The 24,639-nt window shown below is 43.5% G+C and overlaps 1 protein-coding gene across 1 annotated transcript in view; it reads left to right on the plus strand.

Moving 5' to 3' along the window:
* Positions 1-17,892, plus strand: part of LOC124004867 (cAMP-dependent protein kinase type II-beta regulatory subunit-like) — a 46,238-nt gene extending 28,346 nt beyond the window's left edge. The window contains exons 7-11 of the mRNA XM_046313697.1: positions 13,776-13,877; positions 14,095-14,169; positions 14,313-14,381; positions 14,961-15,096; positions 15,396-17,892. Of these exons, the coding sequence (XP_046169653.1) occupies positions 13,776-13,877; positions 14,095-14,169; positions 14,313-14,381; positions 14,961-15,096; positions 15,396-15,532 (519 nt within the window). The 3' untranslated portion in view covers positions 15,533-17,892. The remainder of the gene's footprint in view (positions 1-13,775; positions 13,878-14,094; positions 14,170-14,312; positions 14,382-14,960; positions 15,097-15,395) is intronic.
* Positions 17,893-24,639: the final 6,747 nt, after the last annotated feature.

Consider the following 24,639-nt stretch of genomic DNA (forward strand, 5'->3'; position numbering starts at 1 on the left):
CGCTCTTATCCAGAGCGACTTACAAATTGGTGCATTCACCTTATGACATCCAGTGGAACAACCACTTTACAATAGTGCATCTAAATATTTTAAGGGGGAGGGGGTGAGAAGGATTACTTTATCCTATCCTAGGTATTCCTTAAAGAGGTGGGGTTTCAGGTGTCTCCGGAAGGTGGTGATTGACTCCGCTGTCCTGGCGTCGTGAGGGAGTTTGTTCCACCATTGGGGAGCCAGAGCAGCGAACAGTTTTGACTGAGCTGAGCGGGAACTGTACTTCCTCAGTGGTAGGGAGGCGAGCAGGCCAGAGGTGGATGAACGCAGTGCCCTTATTTGGGTGTAGGGCCTGATCAGAGCCTGGAGGTACTGAGGTGCCGTTCCCCTCACAGCTCCGTAGGCAAGCACCATGGTCTTGTAGCGGATGCGAGCTTCAACTGGAAGCCAGTGGAGAGAGCGGAGGAGCGGGGTGACGTGAGAGAACTTGGGAAGGTTGAACACTAGACGGGCTGCGGCGTTCTGGATGAGTTGTAGGGGTTTAATGGCACAGGCAGGGAGCCCAGCCAACAGCGAGTTGCAGTAATCCAGACGGGAGATGACAAGTGCCTGGATTAGGACCTGCGCGCTTCCTGTGTGAGGCAGGGTCGTACTCTGCGGATGTTGTAGAGCATGAACCTACAGGAACGGGCCACCGCCTTGATGTTAGTTGAGAACGACAGTTTGTTGTCCAGGATCACGCCAAGGTTCTTAGCGCTCTGGGAGGAGGACACAATGGAGTTGTCAACCGTGATGGCGAGATCATGGAACGGGCAGTCCTTCCCCGGGAGGAAGAGCAGCTCCGTCTTGCCGAAGTTCAGCTTGAGGTGGTGATCCGTCATCCACACTGATATGTCTGCCAGACATGCAGAGATGCGATTCGCCACCTGGTCATCAGAAGGGGGAAAGGAGAAGATTAATTGTGTGTCGTCTGCATAGCAATGATAGGAGAGACCATGTGAGGTTATGACAGAGCCAAGTGACTTGGTGTATAGTGAGAATAGGAGAGGGCCTAGAACAGAGCCCTGGGGGACACCAGTGGTGAGAGCGCGTGGTGAGGAGACAGATTCTCGCCACGCCACCTGGTAGGAGCGACCTGTCAGGTAGGACGCAATCCAAGCGTGGGCCGCGCCGGAGATGCCCAACTCGGAGAGGGTGGAGAGGAGAATCTGATGGTTCACAGTATCGAAGGCAGCCGATAGGTCTAGAAGGATGAGAGCAGAGGAGAGAGAGTTAGCTTTAGCGGTGCGGAGCGCCTCCGTGATACAGAGAAGAGCAGTCTCAGTTGAATGACTAGTCTTGAAACCTGACTGATTTGGATCAAGAAGGTCATTCTGAGAGAGATAGCGGGAGAGCTGACCAAGGACGGCACGTTCAAGAGTTTTGGAGAGAAAAGAAAGAAGGGATACTGGTCTGTAGTTGTTGACATCGGAGGGATCGAGTGTAGGTTTTTTCAGAAGGGGTGCAACTCTCGCTCTCTTGAAGACGGAAGGGACGTAGCCAGCGGTCAGGGATAAGTTGATGAGCGAGGTGAGGTAAGGGAGAAGGTCTCCGGAAATGGTCTGGAGAAGAGAGGAGGGGATAGGGTCGAGCGGGCAGGTTGTTGGGCGGCCGGCCGTCACAAGACGCGAGATTTCATCTGGAGAGAGAGGGGAGAAAGAGGTCAGAGCACAGGGTAGGGCAGTGTGAGCAGAACCAGCGGTGTTGTTTGACTTAGCAAACGAGGATCGGATGTCGTCGATCTTCTTTTCAAAATGGTTGACGAAGTCATCTGCAGAGAGGGAGGAGGGGGGAGGGGGAGGAGGATTCAGGAGGGAGGAGAATGTGGCAAAGAGCTTCCTAGGGTTAGAGGCAGATGCTTGGAATTTAGAGTGGTAGAAAGTGGCTTTAGCAGCAGAGACAGAGGAGGAAAATGTAGAGAGGAGGGAGTGAAAGGATGCCAGGTCCGCAGGGAGGCGAGTTTTCCTCCATTTCCGCTCGGCCTTCCGGAGCCCTGTTCTGTGAGCTCGCATTGAGTCGTCAAGCCACGGAGCGGGAGGGAGGACCGAGCCGGCCTGGAAGATAGGGGACATAGAGAGTCAAAGGATGCAGAAAGGGAGGAGAGGAGGGTTGAGGAGGCAGAATCAGGAGATAGGTTGGAGAAGGTTTGAGCAGAGGGAAGAGATGATAGGATGGAAGAGGAGAGAGTAGCGGGGAGAGAGAGCGAAGGTTGGGACGGCGCGATACCATCCGAGTAGGGGCAGTGTGGGAAGTGTTGGATGAGAGCGAGAGGGAAAAGGATACAAGGTAGTGGTCGGAGACTTGGAGGGGAGTTGCAATGAGGTTAGTGGAAGAACAGCATCTAGTAAAGATGAGGTCGAGCGTATTGCCTGCCTTGTGAGTAGGGGGAAGGTGAGAGGGTGAGGTCAAAAGAGGAGAGGAGTGGAAAGAAGGAGGCAGAGAGGAATGAGTCAAAGGTAGACGTGGGGAGGTTAAAGTCGCCCAGAACTGTGAGAGGTGAGCCGTCCTCAGGAAAGGAGCTTATCAAGGCATCAAGCTCATTGATGAACTCTCCGAGGGGACCTGGAGGGCGATAAATGATAAGGATGTTAAGCTTGAAAGGGCTGGTAACTGTGACAGCATGAAATTCAAAGGAGGCGATAGACAGATGGGTAAGGGGAGAAAGAGAGAATGACCACATGGGAGAGATAAGGATCCCTATACCACCACCCCGCTGACCAGAAGCTCTCGGGGTGTGCGAGAACACGTGGGCGGACGAAGAGAGAGCAGTAGGAGTAGCAGTGTTATCTGTGGTGATCCATGTTTCTGTCAGTGCCAAGAAGTCGAGGGACTGGAGGGAGGCATAGGCTGAGATGAACTCTGCCTTGTTGGCTGCAGATCGGCAGTTCCAGAGGCTACCGGAGACCTGGAACTCCACGTGGGTCGTGCGCGCTGGGACCACCAGATTAGGGTGGCAGCGGCCACGCGGTGTGGAGCGTTTGTATGGTCTGTGCAGAGAGGAGAGAACAGGGATAGACAGACACATAGTTGACAGGCTACAGAAGAGGCTACGCTAATGCAAGGAGATTGAATGACAAGTGGACTACACGTCTCGAATGTTCAGAAAGTTAAGCTTACGTAGCAAGAATCTTATTGACTGAAATTATTAAAAATGATACAGTACTGCTGAAGTAGGCTAGCTGGCAGTGGCTGCGTTGTTGACTTTGTAGGCTAGCTGACAGTGGCTGCGTTGTTGACACTACACTAATCAAGTCGTTCCGTTGAGTGTAGTAGTTTCTACAGTGCTGCTATGGGGGGCTAGCTGGCTAGCTAGCACTGTTGATTACGTTATGTTGCGTTAAAAGAACGACAATAGCTGGCTAGCTAACCTAGAAAATCGCTCTAGACTACACAATTATCTTTGATACACAGACGGCTATGTAGCTAGCTATGTAGCTAGCTACGATCAAACAAATCAAACCGTTGTGCTGTAATGAAATGAAATGAAAAATGTGATACTACCTGTGGAGCGAAGCGGAATGCGACCGGGTTGTTGAGTGCGGAAGTTCTATTCAGTAGACGTTGGCTAGCTGTTGGCTAGCTAGCAGTGTCTCCTACGTTAAGGACGACAAATAGCTGGCTAGCTAACCTCGGTAAATTAAGATAATCACTCTAAGACTACACGCTCTAAACTACACAATTATCTTGGATACGAAGACAGCAAAGACAACTATGTAGCTAGCTAACACTACACTAATCAAGTCGTTCAGTTGAGTGTAATAGTTTCTACAGTGCTGCTATTCGGTAGACGGTGGACGTTTGCTAGCTGGCTAGCTGCTGGGCAGATAGCAGTGTAGACTACGTTAGGACGACGAAATACGAAGTTGCAATAGAAGTGCTGACTGTTTCACTTTGTTGTCCTCTTTCTTTTCCTTTTTTCTTCTGTCCTTCTTTTGTCCTTATTTTGTCTTCCTTTCTTCTGTTAACTAGATATTTTTTTTTTCATCAAGGATCTCTCTGTACTTTGCTCCGTTCATTTTTCTTTCAACCCTGACTAGTCTCCCAGTCCCTGCCGTTGAAAAACATCCACACAGCATGATGTTGCCTCCACCATGCTTCACATTGAGTTCTACAACTGACTAGCTATCCCCTTTTCCCATTTCCTCAGTGAAAGACCTGATTAGTAGAGTGCTGCAGAGATGGTTGTCCTACTGGAAGGTTCTCCTATCTCCACAGAGGAACTCAGAGTGACCATTGGGATCCTGGTCACCTCGCGGACCAATGCCCTTCTCCCCCGATTGCTCAGTATGGCCGGGTGGCCATCCAGCTCTAGGAAAAGTTCCATTTAAGAGTGATGGAGGCCACTGTGTTCTTGGGGACCTTCAATGCTGCAGACATATTTTGGTATCCTTCCCCAGATCTGTGCCTCGACACAATCCTGTTTCGGGAACTCTACAGACAATTCCTTCAAACTCACGGCTTGGTTTTTGCTCTGACATGCACTGTCAACAGTAAGACCTTATATAGATACTGTAGGTGTGTGCCTTTCCAAATCATGTACAGTCAATTTAGTTACCACATGTGGACTCCAATCAAGTTCTAGAAACATCTCAACGATGATCAATGGATACAGGATGCACCTGAGCTCAATTTCAAGTCTCACAGCAAAGGGTCTGAATACTTACTTGATACATAACATACACATTTGTTTATACAGTTGCACAAATGTCTAAAAACCTGTTTTCGCTTTGTCATTATGGGGTATTCTGTGTAGATTGATTAGGGAAAAAATAATTTAATCAATTTTAGAATAAGTGTTGTAATGTAACAAAATGTGGAAAAAGTCAAGGGGTCTGAATACTTACCGAATGCACTGTATGTATTAAGCTATCGATAAACATCTGAGAAAGCTCAGTGAGGGAAAAGCCATGTTTTGTACAAAGAGACTCCAAGAATCTTTCCTCTCTGAGCTGTAAGGATTACACTCTGTACATTAGCAGCACTTGAGTCCTTGTACAGGTGATAAACCCCAAATGCTACCAGACCATGGCATTGAGTACTTGGGAAAATCAGAATGGGTAATTCATAATAGCATTGTATTTGGTTAAAAACATTCTCTAAGATGTAAAACTCAACTGGAGTTGTACATAAAGGGTGTGACCATTGAGCAAGTTGAGGAAGCTATACCCTTAGGTATAACGTTGGATGGTCAATTATCATGGTCAAGTCATATTGACAAATTAGTTGTGAAGATGTGGAGGGGTATGTCTATAAAAAGATGTTCTGCGTTTTTATTTACACAAAAATCAACTGTACTAGTTGTTCAGGCTCTGTTCTTGTCCAATATTGATTACTGTCCAGTAAAATGGTGAAGTGCAGCAACAGAAAATACCAAGCAACGCTGCATCTGGCTCAAACAGAGCAGCATGCCTTGCTGCATACAGAACTAACATCAACAACATGCATGTCAGTCTTTCTCGGTTGAGGTTTGACAAGAGATTATCATCTTCTCTTTTAGTTTTTATGAGAAATATTACTGTGATGAAAATTCCAGATTGTCTGCATAATTAAATAACATTCAGCTCAGACACACCCCACAAGACATGCCACCAGGGGTCTCTTCACAGTCCCCAAGTCCAAAATCAATTTACGGGAACACATGGGTGATTCTCAAGAAACTGGCACTTGACAAAATAATAGTTTTAAAAAAGAAACACATTTTCAACCATGATTCCTCTTGGATTACTAAGATTAGGATCTTTAGCTATTTAATTAATACTTATTGTTGTGTTTATTGAAAAAAAGATATAAACATAATTTGAATACATTTTTTAAAATATTTCTCACTGATTGAAGAGGCCTGAGTTAAGCATAACACTGCAAACAAATATATTAAACATTTAATTATACACATTTATGTTGTAATTTATCTCATTACAGAAACACATAACCTTTTCTGAATCTAGTTTCTTTTGTCATAATTACTTGTGTATTCATGTTATGTTTATGTACACAAAGAACAAAAGGCACACTATCAGATTAAGTCAAAATTACTAAAGTATACAATTTATTTTACGGAATATTTCCTAAATATCAGTGCATTATGGTAATGAAAAGCAGCTTTCGTAGATGAAAATGCATGTTTTGGTAATGAGTGTTGCATAGATTGCCATTGAAAAACTGTCCTGGCCTCTATTAGAGATTCAGTAACCTAATACATCAAACTGTGTTATTTGTTAATCTCAAATTACTTGTATAATACTAAAATCACGGATCTTAATGCAATTGACTAAAATACCCCTTATTTTAGCATAAGTATAAATACTGTAATTACGTGTATGTATTTTCAAAAGTTTAAAAGGCTACTTTTTAAATGTATTTTTTACATTTCTCCAAGGTCTTTACAGGTAACATTGGTGTATTAAGACATGGATATGTGTTGTTCTAAGGTATTTTAGATCTATTTATACATTTAATGGCATCCAATATGCAAATAGAATAACACGATATGCTTCTAATCGATATATGTGGGATATCAAACAACAGTACAGGTAAATGCTAAAACAAACAAGTACACATGTAAAAATAAGGGATATCCTCCTTTAAGTGGGGGTGTTGCTCTTTGCTGAAACACAAACTCCAGATTGTGGCTTTAAGTCAATTAAATGGGGTTTATACACGCATATTTTTTGACAACTTCTACTTAATCAAATAACTGGTGTTTTACAAAAAAATCTATACAATAGTGGTCCTGGTAAAAGATCTAAGTTATCAGCACAGCACACCCATTGACTATACATTAGAATTAGCTTATTATCGTAACCGAAATTAAAAAGGTTCTCATTACCGAAACAGACGAAAAGTTATATGGTAATGAGAAGGGCTTTAGCTCAATCTGCAAGTAATAGGAGACAGCCATCACGAGTCAGCGAACAATTGAACAAGTCACTGAGGCCCATTCATGCCTCCATTTTTGGTAAGGTAATGGTTCTCTTAAGTTTTTCCCAATTTGAGCTCTTTAATCATTTCGGTAATGAGAAGGTCAAGCGTCGTAAAGAGGGTGTTTGAGAATAAGATCCTCATTCCCACATATAAGTGAAGAAATTCAATGAACGTGCTCATCTAAGGACTACACTTCTAGATGATCCATCATGGGTGAATACAACCCCATAAAAAAATGTATTAGTGTTTTTACAGCAAATCAAAAAACATGTTACGGTAATGAGAAAGACATTGTGTTTTTACATAACAAATATTATAGTTTAATGTAAACTTCAGCTAGTATATGTCATGCAGGTGAAAGAGGACCCAAAAGCGACTTAACAGAAACAGAGTTTATTTAAGTCCAAACAGGGAATAACAGAAATCCTCTAGACTTGTAGAGGGGAAATAACTGGAGAAGCGGCCACAGACTGCAGGTCGCTTCGGGTAGGCGCAGGCCGTAGTCGACAGAGACACCTGCTCACACGCAGCATCTGATGAAGGCAAAAACACGACAGGACAGGGCGATACACAATCACAGCAAAAACACGACAGGACAGGGCGAAACGCAATCACAGCATGGTGAATACAATACAAGGAACCGACGGGACAGGAACGGATCACAAAGGAATAAATAGGGACTCTAATCAGGGGAAAGGATCGGGAACAGGTGTGGGAAGACTAAATGATGATTAGGGGAATAGGAACAGCTGGGAGCAGGAACGGAACGATAGAGAGAAGAGAGAGCGAGAGAGTGAGAGAGGGAGGGGGAGAGAGAGGGATAGAAGGAGGGAAAGAACCAAATAAGACCAGCAGAGGGAAACGAATAGCATGGGGAGCACAGGGACAAGACATGATAATAAATGACAAACATGACAGTACCCCCCACTCACCGAGCGCCTCCTGGCGCACTCGAGGAGGAATCCTGGCGGCAACGGAGGAAATCATCGATGAGTGAACGGTCCAGCACGCCCCGAGACGGAACCCAACTCCTCTCCTCAGGACCGTAACCCTCCCAATCCACTAGGTATTGGTGACCCCGTCCCCGAGAACGCATGTCCATGATCTTATGTACCTTGTAAATAGGTGCGCTCTCGACAAGGACGGGAGGGGGGAGGGAAGACGAACGGGGGTGCGAAGAAAGGGCTTAACACAGGAGACATGGAAGACAGGATGGACGCGACGAAGATGTCGCGGAAGAAGCAGTCGCACAGCGACAGGATTGACGACCTGGGAGACACGGAACGGACCAATGAACCGCGGAGTCAACTTACGAGAAGCTGTCGTAAGAGGAAGGTTGCGAGTGGAAAGCCACACTCTCTGGCCGCAACAATACCTTGGACTCTTAATCCTGCGTTTATTGGCAGCTCTCACCGTCTGTGCCCTGTAACGGCAAAGTGCAGACCTCACCCTCCTCCAGGTGCGCTCACAACGTTGGACAAACGCTTGAGCGGAGGGAACGCTGGACTCGGCAAGCTGGGATGAGAACAGAGGAGGCTGGTAACCCAGACTACTCTGAAACGGAGATAACCCGGTAGCAGACGAAGGAAGCGAATTGTGAGCGTATTCTGCCCAGGGAGCTGTTCTGCCCAAGACGCAGGGTTTCTGAAAGAAAGGCTGCGTAGTATGCGACCAATCGTCTGATTGGCCCTCTCTGCTTGACCGTTAGACTGGGGATGAAACCCGGAAGAGAGACTGACGGACGCACCAATCAAACGACAGAACTCCCTCCAAAACTGTGACGTGAATTGCGGGCCTCTGTCTGAAACGGCGTCTAACGGGAGGCCATGAATTCTGAATACATTCTCAATAATGATTTGTGCCGTCTCCTTAGCGGAAGGAAGTTTAGCGAGGGGAATGAAATGTGCCGCCTTAGAGAACCTATCGACAACCGTCAGAATCACAGTCTTCCCCGCAGACAAAGGCAGACCGGTAATGAAGTCTAAGGCAATGTGAGACCATGGTCGAGAAGGAATGGGGAGCGGTCTGAGACGACCGGCAGGAGGAGAGTTACCCGACTTAGTCTGCGCGCAGTCCGAACAAGCAGCCACGAAACGGCGCGTGTCACGCTCCTGAGTCGGCCACCAAAAGCGCTGGCGAATAGACGCAAGAGTGCCTCGAACACCGGGATGACCAGCTAACTTGGCAGAGTGAGCCCACTGAAGAACAGCCAGACGAGTGGAAACAGGAACGAAAAGGAGGTTACTAGGACAAGCGCGCGGCGACGCAGTGTGCGTGAGTGCTTGCTTAACCTGTCTTTCAATTCCCCAGACTGTTAACCCGACAACACGCCCATAAGGAAGAATCCCTCGGGATCAGTAGAAGCCACAGAAGAACTAAACAGACGGGATAAGGCATCAGGCTTGGTGTTCTTGCTACCCGGACGGTAAGAAATCACAAACTCGAAACGAGCGAAAAACAACGCCCAACGAGCTTGACGGGCATTAAGTCGTTTGGCAGAACGGATGTACTCAAGGTTCTTATGGTCTGTCCAAACGACAAAAGGAACGGTCGCCCCCTCCAACCACTGTCGCCATTCGCCTAGGGCTAAGCGGATGGCGAGCAGTTCACGGTTACCCACATCATAGTTGCGCTCAGATGGCGACAGGCGATGAGAAAAATAAGCGCAAGGATGAACCTTATCGTCAGACTGGAAGCGCTGGGATAGGATGGCTCCCACGCCTACCTCTGAAGCGTCAACCTCGACAATGAATTGTCTAGTGACGTCAGGAGTAACGAGGATAGGAGCGGACGTAAAACGTTCTTTTAGAAGATCAAAAGCTCCCTGGGCGGAACCGGACCACTTAAAACACGTCTTGACAGAAGTAAGAGCTGTGAGAGGGGCAGCAACTTGACCGAAATTACGAATGAAACGCCGATAGAAATTAGCGAAACCTAAAAAGCGCTGCAACTCGACACGTGACCTTGGAACGGGCCAATCACTGACAGCTTGGACCTTAGCGGAATCCATCTGAATGCCTTCAGCGGAAATAACGGAACCGAGAAAAGTAACGGAGGAGACATGAAAAGAGCACTTCTCAGCCTTTACGTAGAGACAATTCTCTAAAAGGCGCTGTAGAACACGTCGAACGTGCTGAACATGAATCTCGAGTGACGGAGAAAAAATCAGGATATCGTCAAGATAGACAAAAACAAAAATGTTCAGCATGTCTCTCAGAACATCATTAACTAATGCCTGAAAAACAGCTGGCGCATTGGCGAGACCGAACGGCAGAACCCGGTACTCAAAATGCCCTAACGGAGTGTTAAACGCCGTTTTCCACTCGTCCCCCTCTCTGATGCGCACGAGATGGTAAGCGTTACGAAGGTCCAACTTAGTAAAGCACCTGGCTCCCTGCAGAATCTCGAAGGCTGATGACATAAGGGGAAGCGGATAACGATTCTTAACCGTTATGTCATTCAGCCCTCGATAATCCACGCAGGGGCGCAGAGTACCGTCCTTCTTTTAACAAAAAGAACCCCGCCCCGGCCGGAGAAGAAGAAGGCACTATGGTACCGGCGTCAAGAGACACAGACAAATAATCCTCGAGAGCCTTACGTTCGGGAGCCGACAGAGAGTATAGTCTACCTCGAGGAGGAGTGGTCCCCGGAAGGAGATCAATACTACAATCATACGACCGGTGAGGAGGAAGGGAGTTGGCTCGGGACCGACTGAAGACCGTGCGCAGATCATGATATTCCTCCGGCACTCCTGTCAAATCGCCAGGTTCCTCCTGAGAAGTAGGGACAGAAGAAACGGGAGGGATGGCAGACATTAAACACTTCACATGACAAGAAACGTTCCAGGATAGGATAGAATTACTAGACCAATTAATAGAAGGATTATGACATACAAGCCAGGGATGACCCAAAACAACAGGTGTAAACGGTGAACGGAAAATCAAAAAAGAAATAGTCTCACTGTGGTTACCAGATACTGTGAGAGTTAAAGGTAGTGTCTCAAATTTGATACTGGGAAGATGACTACCATCTAAGGCAAACATGGGCGTAGGCCTGTCTAACGGTCTGAAAGGAATGTTATGTTTCCGAGCCCATGCTTCGTCCATGAAACAACCCTCAGCCCCAGAGTCAATCAAAGCACTGCATGTAGCACCCGAACCGGTCCAGCGTAGATGGACCGACATAGTAGTACAAGATCTAGATGAAGGGACCTGAGTAGTAGCGCTCACCAGTAGCCCTCCGCTTACTGATGGGCTCTGGCCTCTTACTGGACATGAATTAACAAAATGTCCAGCAACTCCGCAATAGAGGCACAGGCGGTTGGTGATCCTCCATTCCCTCTCCTTATTCGAGATGCGAATCCCTCCCAGCTGCATGGGCTCAGTCTCAAAGCCAGAGGAGGGAGATGGTTGCGATGCGGAGCAGGGAAACACCGTTGATGCGAGCTCTCTTCCACGAGCCCGGTGACGAAGATCTACCCGTCGTTCTATGCGGATGGCGAGAGCAATCAAAGAATCCACATCTGATGGAACCTCCCGGGAGAGAATCTCATCCTTAACCACTGCGTGGAGTCCCTCCAGAAAACGAGCGAGCAGCGCCGGCTCGTTCCACTCACTAGAGGCAGCAAGAGTGCGAAACTCAATAGAATAATCCGTTATGGACCGTTCACCTTGGCATAAGGAAGCCAGGGCCCTAGAAGCCTCCCTACCAAAAACTGAACGGTCAAAAACCCGAATCATCTCCTCTTTAAAGTTCTGGAATTTGTTAGAGCAATCAGCCCTTGCCTCCCAGATAGCTGTGCCCCATTCTCGAGCCCGGCCAGTAAGGAGTGAAATGACGTAAGCAACCCGAGCTCTCTCTCTAGAGTATGTGTTGGGTTGGAGAGAGAACACAATCTCACACTGCGTGAGAAAGGAGCGACACTCAGTGGGCTGCCCGGAGTAGCAAGGTGGGTTATTAACCCTAGGTTCTGGAGGCTCGGCAGGCCAGGAAGTAACAGGTGGCACGAGACGTAGACTCTGGAACTGTCCAGAGAGGTCGGAAACCTGAGCGGCCAGGTTCTCCACGGCATGGCGAGCAGCAGACAATTCCTGCTCGTGTCTGCCGAGCATGGCTCCTTGGATCCTGACGGCAGTGTAACGAGCGTCTGAAGTCGCTGGGTCCATTCCTTGGTCGGTTCCTTCTGTCATGCAGGTGAAAGAGGACCCAAAAGCGACTTAACAGAAACAGAGTTTATTTAAGTCCAAACAGGGAATAACAGAAATCCTCTAGACTTGTAGAGGGGAAATAACTGGAGAAGCGGCCACTCGGGTAGGCGCAGGCCGTAGTCGACAGAGACACCTGCTCACACGCAGCATCTGATGAAGGCAAAAAAAAACACGACAGGACAGGGCGATACACAATCACAGCAAAAACACGACAGGACAGGGCGAAACGCAATCACAGCATGGTGAATACAATACAAGGAACCGACGGGACAGGAACGGATCACAAAGGAATAAATAGGGACTCTAATCAGGGGAAAGGATCGGGAACAGGTGTGGGAAGACTAAATGATGATTAGGGGAATAGGAACAGCTGGGAGCAGGAACGGAACGATAGAGAGAAGAGAGAGCGAGAGAGTGAGAGAGGGAGGGGGAGAGAGAGGGATAGAAGGAGGGAAAGAACCAAATAAGACCAGCAGAGGGAAACGAATAGCATGGGGTGCACAGGGACAAGACATGATAATAAATGACAAACATGACAGTATAAAACATTTATGATTTATGGACAAACTACAGCAACATATTTAGTGTTTTTATTCAAATAAGTCAGTAAAATTGTAACAAATGACCAGAGAATTTAATCCGGACGCATTTCGTTAATGAGAATTTGGGGTGAAAATGTACAAAATTCAGACACAAAATGTTAAATATATTTCAATTGAAACACTGTGCCATAAACTAAGCATCTTAGTCTTCAGAATGATAGCTTATTGCTGCAGATGCATCATGGCTTTCTAAATCACTTTGTTACTGCCATGATTAAAACTGGTTGAAGAATCACCCACCACAGTATTATACAGAGCAATCCCAATTACTCAAACAAAGAGAAAAATTACCATAAAAAATGTATAAAACAAAATCTCATGGCACAATAGGGACTGTGAAATGACACACACACAAACATTCACATTCTAGTCATTTAACTTACTCTCTTGTCCAGAGCGACTTGGGCCTTGCTCAAGGGCACATTGACAGATTTTTCACCTAGTTGGCTCAGGGATTCGAGTCAGCAATCTTTCAGTTACTGGCACAACGCTCTTAACTGCTAGGCTACCTGCCACCCACACATAATCACACTCTAACACGCAATCTACACATACATTATTATTTAGCTGTATTGTTTGTATATTGTTGTATTATAGATTTATGTGACGATGAGTGTATCGGTGTTCTGTTATTTGTCGTGTTTTATGTTTTTGTGTGGACCCCAGGAAGAATAGCTGCTGCTTCGGTAAAAGCTAATGGGGATACGGATAAACCAACCAATGATAATAGCTTGATATAATAATAGGACACTTCTACAGCTTTTTGGGGAAAATCTTGACATTGGTTAGAGATGCAGCTCCCTCTGCTGGAAAATGTTATGTTGGACACAGTGACTAAAAGGAAAAATGAATCATAGGAGTGGAAATAGTACTGCACTGAACAAAACCATCCCGAATTGTGGACTGTTTGTCTTGACTATATCATTCACCATTGCCAGACATCGACATGACTTGTTGTTTTCATCCTACCATTATAAATGATTAGAGATATACTGACAACTGTGTCTGTTTTCAGGATCGTCTGACATTCAGGAGGATCATTGTGAAGAACAACGCGTTGAAGAGAAGACTTTATGAGGAGTTCATTGAATCACTTCCATTCCTTACATCACTAGAGGTATAGATCTATTGTGTTTCTGTCTTTATCAGTAGAATATGTTTTTGTGAACGCAAAGTGCATTTTCTTTCTCACATTAGTACAAACACGTCCCTGCAATCCAATTAGTGTGTGCCCTGTTATCCCCAGCATTCAGATTATGTGTATTTTAAAGTATAGAACAAACTCATCCCTGCAAACCAGTCTTAACCAAGTTTGCCTTCCCTGTTATCCCCAGCTTTCAGAGAGAATGAAAGTAGTGGATGTGCTGTCTTCTAAACCATTCAGCGATGAAGAACAGATCATCTCTCAGGTATTGTTTTCTCCATCTTCTATTCTATTCTATTCTATTCTATATGATCATGCCAGGTAATTGTACTTCTTGCAAGTATTTCTTTCATGCTAATGTATTGTTTATTTGCTATTTGAAATACTGTAATGTATGTTCTGTTGCAGGGTGATCTAGCAGATAGTTTTTATATAGTTGAATCTGGTCAAGTTAGAATCACCATGAAAAGAAGCAGGGTAAGTTTGTGTCTAAGATATTACAGATTTGAATGTATCATACATAGAAATTTAGTTAAGATGGATTTGTGTGATATTTAAAATAAAATACAAATTATGTGGGGGATTTTACCCCCAATTTCGACCTTGTCTCATCGCTGCAGCTCCCCAACAGGCTCGTGAGGTGAAGGTCGAGTCATGCATCCTCCGAAACATGACCCACCAAACCGCGCTTCTTAACACCTGCCCGCTTAACCCTGAAGCCAGCCGCACCAATGTGTCGGGGAAATACCGTTCAACTGATAACCGAGGTCAGCCTGCAGGCACCCGGCCCTTACAAGGAGTTGCTAGAGTGAGATAAGCCAAGTAACCCCCCCCCCCCGGCCAAACCCTCCCCTAACCCGGACAATGCTGGGCCAATTGTGCGCCGCTCTATGGGACTCCCGATCACGGCCGGTTGTGATACAGCCCAGGATCGAACCCGGGTCTGTAGTTACGCTTCTAGCACTGCGATGCCGTGCCTTAGACCACTGCGCCACTCAGGAGGCCATTTGTGGGATATTATGTTGTTTATGTTACTCTCTTATGTCTTCTCTCTAGACGAAAAAAGACCAAGAGGATGAGGAGGTCGATATAGCCACATGCTCAAGAGGGCAGTACTTTGGAGAACTGGCTTTGGTCACGAACAAACCCAGAGCTGCTTCAGCTTTTGCTGTGGGAAGTGTTAAATGTTTAGGTATACTGCCTTTCATCTGTGGGCTGTGTCTCAAATCCTTATATACTCCTCTGTCCTTATCCTACATTTTTCTCAAAGCTCATTAGAGTCTCCTCCAATTCGGTTTGAGAGGAATTGGAGAAACAAGGATGGAAGACATAAAGATTTAAGGGTTAATAATGTTTCCAAACACAATCATGGGCTGTTCTTATTCTTTGTCAATGTGGATCTTTGTCAGATCAGGACCTACAATGGATATAAGTAATCTGTTTAGAGTTATCCCTTCCTGTGTCTGACACCTCTCCTCTTATGTTTACCAGTTATGGACGTCCAGGCATTTGAGAGGTTGCTGGGCCCCTGCATGGACATCATGAAGAGAAACATTGCAAATTACGAAGATCAGCTGGTCACGTTGTTTGGAAATAGCACCACTGACATTGAGGGAAAAAAACTATGAAATCCAGAAAGGGAAAAAAGACTAAGTGAGATGCACTATGAAGAAGATGTGAAAAACCAGGATAACACTTACTTGACACCCAGGATCATAACATGTTATGACATGGTCATAAACATGTCATATGTCATAAAAGCTGACATAACATGTAATAACATGGTCATAATACTGTCATGACCCATATAGTTACACCTGTTGTGACATATATTGCGTTATTTTATGGCTGGTTATAACACCTACATAAGAATGTTTTTGTTTTTTCCCTGCCAAGAAGCTTCCTTTTTTTTCTCTCTCTGTCATATTTTAAATAAATTGCAGAAAATACACTTTATGACACTGTAATGAAGCATTATGCCCACCCTGTGTCACTTTAATCGGACTAAGAAAATACTCTTTATGACCCTGTGAAGAAGCATTATGACTATCATAATCATATAAGCCAGAAAGGCCTATCACGTACATGCTCTTATGTCAGTCATCAGTCAAAAGGGTGTCTTGTCCTGCTCCTGAAATCTGCTCCTGTATTCATCTGTCATCAGCAACAGAGCATTGGGTAGGGATGTCTGACATCAATTTGTGCGCAATAACAATGATAATTTAATATGATCAGTTTCATAAAATGTTCTATAACATAAACATACTGTTGACAAGTAAGCTATGGTGTAATGGAATGTTTTGCCTTATGTGGTAGGTTTTGTGGGTTTTAAACACCCTTATGTAGGTGTCATAACCAGCCATAAAATAATGCAATATATGTCACAACGGGTCTAAATATGTGTCATGACAGTGTTACAGCTGTTATGACATAATGACGCTGGGTGTCAAATAAAGTTGCCCGAAACCAGTGGGTAGTATTGTTTTCCGTTCAGAAAATGTGAAACACAGTATGTTACCATTAGTGATTTAGATAGGGTAAGACAAAATGTGTACGTTTGATTCCAGACGACACAATGGTATGTTTTAAAGGATTTTGTCTGGGAGTAATATTTTTATTGAAAGAAAGATCCTGTGTTAAATCCAAAATTTATATGTTAATTTGTTCTGTCCTCAACTTTTTCCTCTTAGATTTTCTACAAGTGTGCATTTGATTGAATTTATCACATTTTGACACTGTTTGTATAATGATCACTATATCGTTATAGATGATATATAAATTGTCCTTTCAAATATTCTGATATCATATTTCATCATGTGCCAAAGGCCATTAAAATCCTTGTTAGATTATGATGGTGTCATCATAACGTCACAGTAATTATCACATTTCACAGTTAAGAGTTTTTTGTTAATAATTTGATATTCTCATGTTGATGTATCTTTTAGCAAGGGGGATCATGCATTTAATAGGATACAGAAGGGAACTAGGTCCCTTTGTTTCAACATGGTGGAAGGAACAAACAATCTTGTCATCAGAAAATAAGGGAAAAAGAGATCTTCTTTCTACATCAGAGAATGTCAATTTACTTATGGAAGCAGTAGTCCTTTTTTCATAGCAAATGTGTCTCCTCAAACATGTGATTCAACTCCCTGAACATGTCTGTGAACAAACTGTAATACATTATTCACTGTGTGCTTTAAGAAACAGTTAATAATGCCATACATTTGCACAACAAAATAATCATAGTTTTGTAAGAATATAAATACAGTTGGCTGACCAACTTTGAGCTCTTGAATCCTCTAAGCTGCAGCACTAGACACTAGTTACCATACCGGTAATATGGTATTTGAACCATTATTGTCTTTAATGAGCTAGTTTATTTCCTTGTGTTTCTCATTTTAAATGTACAACATTAATTATTAAATGCAACTGTTCTCGTGTGCCAGTGAAACATAATAATATGCAGTTTTAAGCCATGACTTCAAGGACATTGATAAGTTGTGTCCAAATGACACCCTATTTCCTACATAATGCACTGCTTTTGACCAGAGCCCTATGGGCCCTGGTCCAAAGTAGTGCACTATATAGGGAATAGGGTTCCATTTGGTACACAGCCATAGTTATATTGTATTTATTGCTGTCTACCTCTACATAAATTGCAAACAACCTGTAACTTTTGGAAAACTTGCACAATGGTCCCATGCTTTCTCAATAGCAGCCTCTCTCGCTCTCTGTCTCTCAATTCAACTCAATTCAAAGGGCTTTATTGGCATGAGAAACATATGTTTACATTGCCAAAGCAAGTGAAACAGATAATAAACAAAAATGAAATAAACAATCAGAAATGAGCAGTAACATTACATTTACAAAAGTTTCAAATGAATAGAGACATTTAAAATGTTATATTATGGCTATGTACAGTGTTGTAACAATGTGCAAATAGTTGAAGTACAAAACTGAAAATAAATAAACGGATAAATATGGGTTGATGTTTACAATGGTGTTTGTGATTCACAGGTTGCCCTTTTCTTGTGGCAACAGGTCACAAATATTGCTGCTGTGATGGATCACTGTGGCATTTCACCTAATAAAAATGTGATTTGTTTTCCAATTCTTTGTGGGTCTGTGTAATCTGAAGGAAATATGTGTTTCTAATATGGCAGCCTCTCTCAATAGCAAGGCTGTTCCCACTGAGTCTGTACATAGTCAAAGCTTTTCTTAATTTTGGGCCAGTCACAGTGGCCAGGTATTCTGCCACTGTGTACTCTCTGTTTAGGGCCAAATAGCATTCCAGTTTGCTCAGTTTTTGTATTATTTCTTTCCAATTTGTCAAGTAATGATCTTTTTGTTTTCTCATGATTCAGTTAGGTCTAACTTGACTTATACAGGAGGTATTTTACTAATAGTTTTTTTAATGGTATAATTCCCCTCTCGCTTTGTGCTGGCAGTGCTGCTGATTTTGTGAAGAAGGTCCACTACAGACTGAGAACTGGATATATCTGAGGAAATCCATTATTATTGGCTATTGTTGGTTATATCTGTAATGAACTTCGTCTGCTGTTTGAAGAGAGTCAGACCGAAATGCAGCGTGTAGGTTACTCATGACATTTAATGAAGAAAATGCTGTACATGAAATAACTGAGAATACAAAACAACAAAGGAGTGAAACTAATTACAGCCTATCTGGTGACTAACACAAAGACAGGTACAATCACCCACGAAATACAACGCGCACTCAGGCTACCTAAATACGGTTCCCAATCCGAGACAACTAGAATCAGCTGACTCCAATTAGGAATCGCCTCAGGCAGCCAAGCCTAACTAGACACACCCCTAATAATACACACTCCCAATTAATACAAACCCTAATACGAAATACAACATATAAACCCATGTCACACCCTGGCCTACCCAAACATATAACAAAAACACAAGATACAATGACCAAGGCGTGACAATATCTAACTTTTCATTACAATGAAGAACAATTTTGTATTAAGAAGCTGCTGCGCTCATTTCTTTTAGGTACTATACTCAAGATGACAATATTGGTTAATGGCCAATATACATAATTTAAGTATTTGAGTCTCAAACATGAATGTCTAATTGCTGCTGGACTTGTCATATGCATGGTTCCCTTGCTACATAAAACTCTCAATGGGACACCCTCATAAAATAAAGGTTAAAAAAAGTAAATAAAGTAAAAAAGTTTTTTTTAAAATGTTTTTTAAAAAATGTTTAAAAGTTTTTAAAATGTTAACATTACATTGTATAAAACTAATGGTGGGCATCGAAGGGTGCAAAACTGTATCCGCCCAGTGTGGCTCGCTTGTGGTTGTGCTAGCAGCATATAGCAGCAAGTTCAGTTGTGCATCAAGACTGAGCATAGCAAGTTTGTATGAAGGTCTGGTTATTAAACTGGTAAATTGTCACGTTCTGACCTTAGTTCTTTTGTTATGTCTTTGTTTTAGTTTGGTCAGGGCGTGAGTTGGGGTGGGTAGTCTGTGTTCTTTTTTATATGTTATGTTTATGTGTATGGTACTCAATCAGAGGCAGGTGTCGTTCGTTGTCTTTGATTGAGAATCATACTAAGGTAGCCTTTTCCCACCTATGTTTTGTGGGTGATTATTTTCTGTTTTACGCACCTTACAGGACTGTTTCGGTGTTCGTTTATTTTCACGTTGTTATTTTGTATTTTTCAGTGTTCACTATAATAAATCATCATGAACACATACCACGCTGCGCATTGGTCCGACATTTCATACTCCTCGTCCGAGGAGGACGAAGAATATCGTTACATAAATACTTTAATCCATCTCTATTTCCTGAATTTATTCACAGGTAAATAATCATTTAAGCTTTTTAAATGATTAATAAAAATCAGAAAATGTATTTAATTGTTTATTTGCCTATGATAGGCAAATAAATAAAAAAATAACATTAATTGATACCTTGACACCAAATTAATTTTACCCACTAATATTAATATTTTCACGGCTGTCATTGAAGGAAGACCAACGAGCAGCGTGGTGAGCATACATTACTTTTTATTTCGGAATAACACCAACAAAACAAAGAACAAACTGAACAACCGTGAAGCTTAGTGCAGCAAACAAAGTTAACTACCCACACTAAAGGAGGGAAAAGGGCTACCTAAGTATGATTCCCAATCAGAGAGAACGATAGACAGCTGTCCCTGATTGAGAACCATCCCCGGCCTAAACATTGAAATAAAGAAACATAGAAAACAAAACATAGAATGCCCACCCCACATCACACCCTGACCTAACGAAATAGAGAAATAAAATGGCTGTCAAATATTGTCACGCCCTGGCCATAGAGAGGCTTTTATTCTCTAGTTTGGTTAGGCCAGGGTCTGACTAGGATGGGCATTCTAGTTTCTTTATTTCTATGTTTTGGCCAGGTATGGTTCTCAATCAGGGACAGCTGTCTTTCGTTGTCTCTGATTGGGAATCATACTTAGGCAGCCTTTTTTGTTATGCAGGTGAGTGAGGACCCAAATGCGACTTAACAGAAACAGAGTTTATTCAAGTCCAAACAGAAAAATAACAAATCCTGAATCCTTAACAGGAAATGTCCAAACGGGGATAACAGAAATCCTCTAGTTTGTAGAGGGGAATAACAGGATTAGCGGCCACAGACTGCAGGTCCCTTCGGGTAGGCGCAGGCCGTAGCTGACAGAGACACCTGCTCACACGCAGCATCTGATGAAGGCAAAAACACGACAGGACGGAACAAGTACACAGCGAACAGCAAACAAGGATCCGACAAGGACAGAAGCAGAAACAGAGAGAGAAATAGAGACTTAATCAGAGGGCAAAATAGGGGACAGGTGTGAAAGAGTAAACGAGGTCGTTAGGAGAATGAGGAACAGCTGGGAGCAGGAACGGAATGATAGAGAGAGAGAGGGATAGAGAGAGAGGGAAAGAAACCTAATAAGACCAGCAGGGGGAAACGAATAGAAGAGAAAGCACAGGGACAAGACATGACTATATATGACAAAACATGACATTTTTCCCACCTGTGTTTTGTGGGTAGTTGTTTTCTGTATACTTTATGCACCTTACAGAACTGTTTTGTTTTTCCCTCTTGCTTATTTTTGTTTGAGTGTTTGCTGATCAAATAAAATCATGCACACTTCCCACGCTGCACTTTGGTCCGATCCTCATTACGAAGAGAGCCCTTACAAATATTTTTGGAGGGAGAGTAGGCTATTTGCTTACAAATAGTGATTTTATCCACCAGTGGTGGAAAAAGTACCCAATTGTCGTACTCAAGTAAGTCACCCAGTAAAATACTACTTGAGTAACAGTCTAAAATTATTTGGTTTTAAATGTACGTAGTTAAGTATAAAAACTAAATGTAAATGCAAAAATATACTTAAGTATCAAAAGTAAAAGTATAAATAATTTTAAATTCCTTATATTAAGCAAAACTTGCGGCACAATGTTTCTTTTGGGGGGGGGGATAACCAGGGGCACAGTCCAACACTCAGATATTATTTACATACGAATCATTTGTGTTTAGTGAGTCCTCCAGATGAGAGGCAGTAGAAATGACCAGGGATGTTCAATTGATAAGTGCATGAACTGGACCATTTTCCTTTCCTGCTAATCATTCAAAATGTACTTTGGGTGGAAAATGTATGGAGTAAAAAGTACATTCTTTTCTTTCGGAACATAGTGAAGTAAAAATAACCAAAAATATAAATAGTAAAGTAAAGTACAGATACCCCAAAAAACTACTTAAGTAGTCATTTAAAATATTTTTACTTTCCATCATCAATTTAAAACTGAGGAAACTCCTGGCTATTGTGGATTTTATATTGTCAATCAATTCTAGAATTTGTGACCTGATCAATGGTGGAACCTGCAGCAATGGCTCTCCATGTGGGTTCACCCCATCTGATGCCACGCATCCAGTATGGAGAGTACTAACATCTGGTGCAGGAGCTGCGGTTCGACGATGTGATGTTCCAGGGCTATTTCAGGCTTGATAAAGCCCAGTTCGATGAGCTGCTGTCCAGGATGGGACCTCGCATTGCAAGGGCAGACATGACATTTTGACATGATATTTGTCCAGCTGAACTTCTCACCATTTGTTAAAGGTAAATATTGTCAATCAATTCTAGAATCCTGACATGTTACTATTGATCAATAAAAAGGAGTGAGACAATAGCCCATATGAATAGATCAAAACAATAACAAATAACGTTGTGACGCAAAATGCTTCCGAATTTACATTGGAAATATTCTTTATGGGATTAATTTACATGAAATATATTTATTGATTACATCTTTGAGGTTACTGATGCTACTGTGGTATTTATGCATTAATTTGTGATGCTATCCTTGATATGATCCTGCTATTGTCACATGCTATACATGCTCATGTGTGTGCCCATGCATCTATCTGTCCAATGTTATCATGATTTGGTGTAGGAGATATTATACTTTAGTAATCCTGTCACACACTGATCTGTTTCACCGGTCTTTGTGATTTTTATTCACTCCCCTCCAGGTGTCGCCAATCTTCCCCATTATCCCCACTGTATTTATACTTGTGTTTTCTGTTTGTCTGTTGCCAGTTTGTTTTGTCCGTCAAGCCTACCAGCGTTTCCCCCCTTGCTTTTCTAAAATTCATTTTTTCTAGTTTTCCTGGTTTTGACCTTCCTGCCTGCCCTGACCCTGAGCCTGCCTGCCGCCCTGTACCTTGTCCCACTACCCTGGTCTATTGACCGCTGCCTGCCCTGCCCTGAGACTGCCTGTCGTTCTGTACATTTTGGACTGACCTGGATTACTGATGTCTGTCTGCCCTTGACCTGTCGTTTTGCCTGCCCCCTGTTCTAGTAATACACTTTGTATACTTCGACACTGTCTGCATCTGGGTATTCACTGAAACGTGATACATCCACAATGACCGGGTGATGTATAAATGTCTAATAATGACATTATCTTCGATATTCCTACAGATACCTTGCAACTGGAGATATCTACAGTTACCGTGTAGGGCACTGCACGTTTGGGTGCATCGTCGTGAGTGGGAATTCATGCCTGTCCCAACCAAGGACGACTGAAGACCCATCGCTGCTGACTTTGAAGAAGGGCGGAACTTTACTCATTATCTGGGAACAGTGAATGTCAAGTATGTGGTCCTGCAAGCACCCCCAAATTCCGGTTCCCTGTTCCACAACTACAAGGGGACATTCTCCATTGTCCTCTTGGCGGATATGGATGCCAATTACCTCTTGGATGTCGGCAGCTATGGGAGGACAAGTGAGGGAGGCACTCTGGCCAACTCTGCCTTCGGTTATGGCCTAAGACATGGCACCCTCGACCTCTCCGAAGACAGCTGTGTTCCTGGAGCAAAGCACCGGGGACCCCAGACCCATGGGAGATGAGACCTTTCCTCTCCGGAGAAACCTCATGCGGCCCTTCCCAGGAGCAAACATCCCTAGGAGGAACAGGGTCTTCAACTACCGCCTCACCCGAAACGGTCTAATATTGAAACAGGATACAACCTAGCCTCCCTACACATCAAAAATGGTCTCCTCAAACATAAATTCCCCGCAAATGAAGGATCCAGATTCGTCCACTTGTTCTGTAGACATGCATTCAGCACTCCACGGGTCAGAACCTGGAATCCACTGGTACCTCACCATCTATTGTCATCGATTTCTCCAGAGTCCTGGAAATAAGGCCTCGTACACAGGGAATTAGACAACAGCCCCATCAAACTAAAACAGTCACACAGGTGAATGCAGACCATAATACAGTGATCATAATATTTTTTCCATTTTCCGCACATACTATCAAACCAATTAGTCAGAGAAGTATCCACCCCAGAGTTTTCTGTCAAACCGTGAGCCAGGGTGGTCAAACCAGCTGAGGCTTCGGGCACTGATTCGTCCGGAGCTGTGTTATTTGGGATGTAAGCACAAACATGGTCCCGATAATCACGCATACTTCTCCCTTTTCAGCCAATAACATATCTAATGCATTTCTATTCTGCCAAGCCATCAGGCTGGTTGCTTCAGTCTGTTCTGCAAAACCTTTAATAGCATCTCTGGTATAATTGTTAAAGCGTTGTTGATTATAATAAATATAATTAATCCAGTCCATGTTCTTATTGAGAGTAGACCACCCGGAAATGCTTAACTCTAATCCTGCTAGGATCTTATTTCTTGCTTTGAACTCATCTGGCACCCCCCATGGAACCCCAATGTTATCAATGTATACTTTCTCATCAAGAGACCCAGTGATGTCTTTTCTCCCATTGGCTAAACTTCATGTATCGGTGTTGAATGAGTGTGAAAGGCATTCCCAAATTTACAAGGGAGCATAATCCTGTCCAATCTGCCGGTAAAACTTCGCCCTGACATCATTTCCCAAGAGTACTGTACCGGGCCAAACAGTAATAATCTCCTCCGGTCACTGTAAAGGAAGGAACCTGTGGATATAAATCGTGCAAGTCAATGCAACTGTCATTTTCTGGCATTCCTGCTTTCGTGAACAGCTTTACCATACTGGTCTAAACTCCTCTACCCAGAACCGTACTAGGGTGTCGACCAAGACCTGGTCATATCCATCATACCACAACCCTAGATCCTCATTCATTTCTGTTTAAAGGGTTAGGCGTATCTTTATGCAATACATCCCTCTCTCCGGATTACAATCAAAAACTCTCACCTTCACTATCCTCCACCTCCTTCCAT

The sequence above is a fragment of the Oncorhynchus gorbuscha genome, linkage group LG02 (assembly GCF_021184085.1).
Source record: "Oncorhynchus gorbuscha isolate QuinsamMale2020 ecotype Even-year linkage group LG02, OgorEven_v1.0, whole genome shotgun sequence".
Taxonomy (NCBI): Eukaryota; Metazoa; Chordata; class Actinopteri; order Salmoniformes; family Salmonidae; genus Oncorhynchus; species Oncorhynchus gorbuscha.